The sequence below is a fragment of the Calidris pugnax genome, unplaced genomic scaffold, assembly GCF_001431845.1.
Source record: "Calidris pugnax isolate Ruff unplaced genomic scaffold, ASM143184v1 scaffold559, whole genome shotgun sequence".
Lineage (NCBI taxonomy): Eukaryota > Metazoa > Chordata > Aves > Charadriiformes > Scolopacidae > Calidris > Calidris pugnax.
Genome location: NW_015091295.1, coordinates 26211 through 29174, shown reverse-complemented (window position 1 = coordinate 29174; position 2964 = coordinate 26211). Strand labels below are relative to the sequence as shown.

At 49.9% G+C, this 2964-nt stretch overlaps 1 protein-coding gene across 1 annotated transcript in view; it reads left to right on the top strand.

Moving 5' to 3' along the window:
• Nucleotides 1-1606, top strand: part of LOC106899076 — a 15809-nt gene extending 14203 nt beyond the window's left edge. Inside the window, exons 5-6 of the mRNA XM_014960741.1 lie at nt 27-165; nt 1446-1606. Of these exons, the coding sequence (XP_014816227.1) occupies nt 27-165; nt 1446-1563 (257 nt within the window). The 3' untranslated portion in view covers nt 1564-1606. The remainder of the gene's footprint in view (nt 1-26; nt 166-1445) is intronic.
• Nucleotides 1607-2964: the final 1358 nt, after the last annotated feature.

Genomic DNA, 2964 nt, shown 5'->3' with positions numbered 1-2964 from the left:
TCTTGGCTTTTTGGGTCCCCCCCCAGAACCAGTTGGGGTACCCCCCCCCTACGGCCAGTGGGGCCAGTGGTACGGCAACGCTCAACTGGGCCAGTACGTGCCCAACGGCTGGCAGGTCCCCGCCTACGGCGTCTACGGCCAAGCCTGGAACCAGCAGGGCTTCAGGTGAGTCTTTGGGCTCATTTCCCCCCTTTTTGGGCAAAAATGGAAGCAACGGCCCCAAAAGGAAAAGCTTTTTTGGGGGGGATTCGGTGGATGGGGACCAACTGGGGGAGTTTGCTGGTTGAACTGGGATTGGTGTGGCTCTTTGTCCCCTCCACCCACTTCTTTACTCCACCCCAAGAGCTATGAAGGGAATTTTCCATTAATTAATGAGAGATTAATTAATGATAATTAATTAATTCTACCCCTCCAAGGGGGGCTTGGGTTTCGGGGTGTCAAGGGGTGTCTGGGTCTCCCTCCTCCTCAGGAGCTGGAAAACACCGAGACCTCAACCCCCCTACCCAGAGCTGGCTGTAAAGGCAATTTTTCCATTAATTAATGAGGCATTAATTAATGATAATTAATTCTACTCCTCCAAGGGGAGCTTGGGTTTTTGGGGTGTCGAGGGGTGCCAGGGTCTCCCCCCTCCTCAGGAGCTGGAAAACACCGAGTCCTTTAACTCCATCCCCAGAGCTGGCTGTAAAGTGAGTTTTGCCATTAATTAATGAGACATTAATTAATGTTAATGAGATATTCCCCCCCAGGAGGGCTCTGGGGTTTTTGGGGTGTCAAGGGGTGCCTGGGTCTCCCTCCTCCTCAGGAGCTGGAAAACACCGAGACCTCAATCCCCACACCCCCAGAACTGGCTGTAAAGGCAATTTTTCCATTAATTAATGAGACATTAATTAATGTTAATGAGATATTTCCCTCCCCAGGGGGGCTCTGGGGTTTTTGGGGTGTTGAGGGGTGTCCGGGTCTCCCTCCTCCTCAGGAGCTGGAAAACACAGAGTCCTTTAACTCCACCCCCAGAACTGGCTGTAAAGGGAATTTTTCCATTAATTAATGAGGTTAATTAATGTCAATGAGATATTTCCCCCCCAAGGGGGGCTCTGGGCTCTGGGGTTTTTGGGGTGTTGAGGAGTGTCTGGGTCTCCCTCCTCCTGGGGGGCTGGAAAACACTGAGTCCTTTAACTCCACTCCCAGAGCTGGCTGTAAAGTCAGTTTTGCCATTAATTAATGAGACATTAATTAATGTCAATGAGATATCCACCCCTCCAGGAGGGCTCAGGACTCTGGGGTGTTTGGGGTGTCGAGGGGTGCCCGGGTCTCCCTCCTCCTGGGGAGCTGGAAAACACCGAGTCCTTTAACTCCACCCCCAGAACTGGCTGTAAAGGATTTTTATTTTATTAATTAATGAGACTAATTAATGTTAATGAGCTGTTTCCCCCCCTTTCCCCCGGCAGCCAGACACAGTCGTCGCCGTGGATGGGGCCCGGTTACGGGGTGCAGGCGCCGGGGGGGCAGAACGGCAGCGTTTTGGGGGGGCAGAGCGGGTACCGGGTGGGATTCGAGGCGCCCTGAGGAGGAGGAGGAAGAAGAGGACGAGGAAGAAGAAGAGGAAGACGAGAGGAAAAGCGACGCCTCGGGCTCCAAACCTCACCTTTTTTTATTGTATTTTCTTTTTTTTTTTTTTCATTGGAAACACAGGGAATTGCAGGGATTGTTTCAAAATAAAAAAAAAAACAACAAAAAACTGCCGCCGGGGGCAGCGAAATTGCACAATTTTGACTTTTTTTTTAAGGAATGTGATTTTTTTGGGTCTGTTTTTAATATTTTCTTTCATCTCCCCCTCCCTCCCCCCGGGAGAAAACACCAACAAAAAGAAGAAATAAGAAACAAGAAGCCAAAATTTGGGGGATTTTGGAGTGTTGGCATCTTCTCCCCCCCTCCCCCTCTCCCCAGGGTTTTTTTTTGACCTTAAAATCATTTTTATCCCTTTTTTTAAAAAAAACACCTATTTTGATGTCTTTTATTTTATTTCTCTTTTTTACCCCCCCTTTGCCTTAAGGAGCTTCCACCGGGGACGGCGCCAAATCCTGGTGCTAAAAAAACGGGCCAAAATCCCTCTTTTGGGTTATTTCGGGTTGGTTTTTTTTTGGGGGGGTGGGGTGGGGAGGGTTTTTTGGGTTGTTTTTTACCGATTTCTACATTTCCGTGTATCGATTCTGTAAAATATTTGAGCGAATTAAGACTTTTTTTGCACAAGACTCAGCCACCTTTGTCTGTTTCCTTATTTTAAAGGGAGGAGGTCGGGTCCTTCCAGGGTGGGGGTTACGCCTCAAAATTTTAACTTATTTCTCTTAATTTTGGGGCTTTTGGGGCAAATTTTAGAATTTAAAAGTCTGGTTTTAATGAATTAATTTATAAAGATTCCCCCCTGATAGCCTGGTTCACCTGGATGTGACCAGAGCTCTGCGAAGCTGAGGGCAAACCCCTCCGTTTGCACAAAATAAAAAGGAAAAATGTAAAAAAAAAAGGAAAAAAAGGAAATAGGAAAAAATGCCAAAACAGGGAAAATTGCCAAAAAAGGGGGGAAAAAATGTCCAAAGAAGGGGGAAAATGCAAAAATAAGGCAAAAAATAAGCAAAAGCGGAGCTTGTTGTGGCCTTTCCTCACTCGTGCGGTGGTGTCCGAGGGAGGGACGCCGCTCCGCGGGAAATTTGGGGCGAAAAAGCTCAAAATCGGGCGATTTTGGGGCTGTAAAAGCTGGCGCATGCGCACTGCACCGCCTCGACGGACTACAACTCCCGGCATCCCCCGCGGGGACCTCCCCCCACCCCACGTGACAGCGGCCGGCCAATAGGAGCGGGGAGGGGGGCGCGGCGTCGCCTCGGAGGCCTTCGGCGGCGGTTCGGGGCAGGTTCGGGGGGCGCGCGCCGGGGCCCAGGTAAGAAAAAGGCGGGAAGGGCCGGGGTGGGGAGG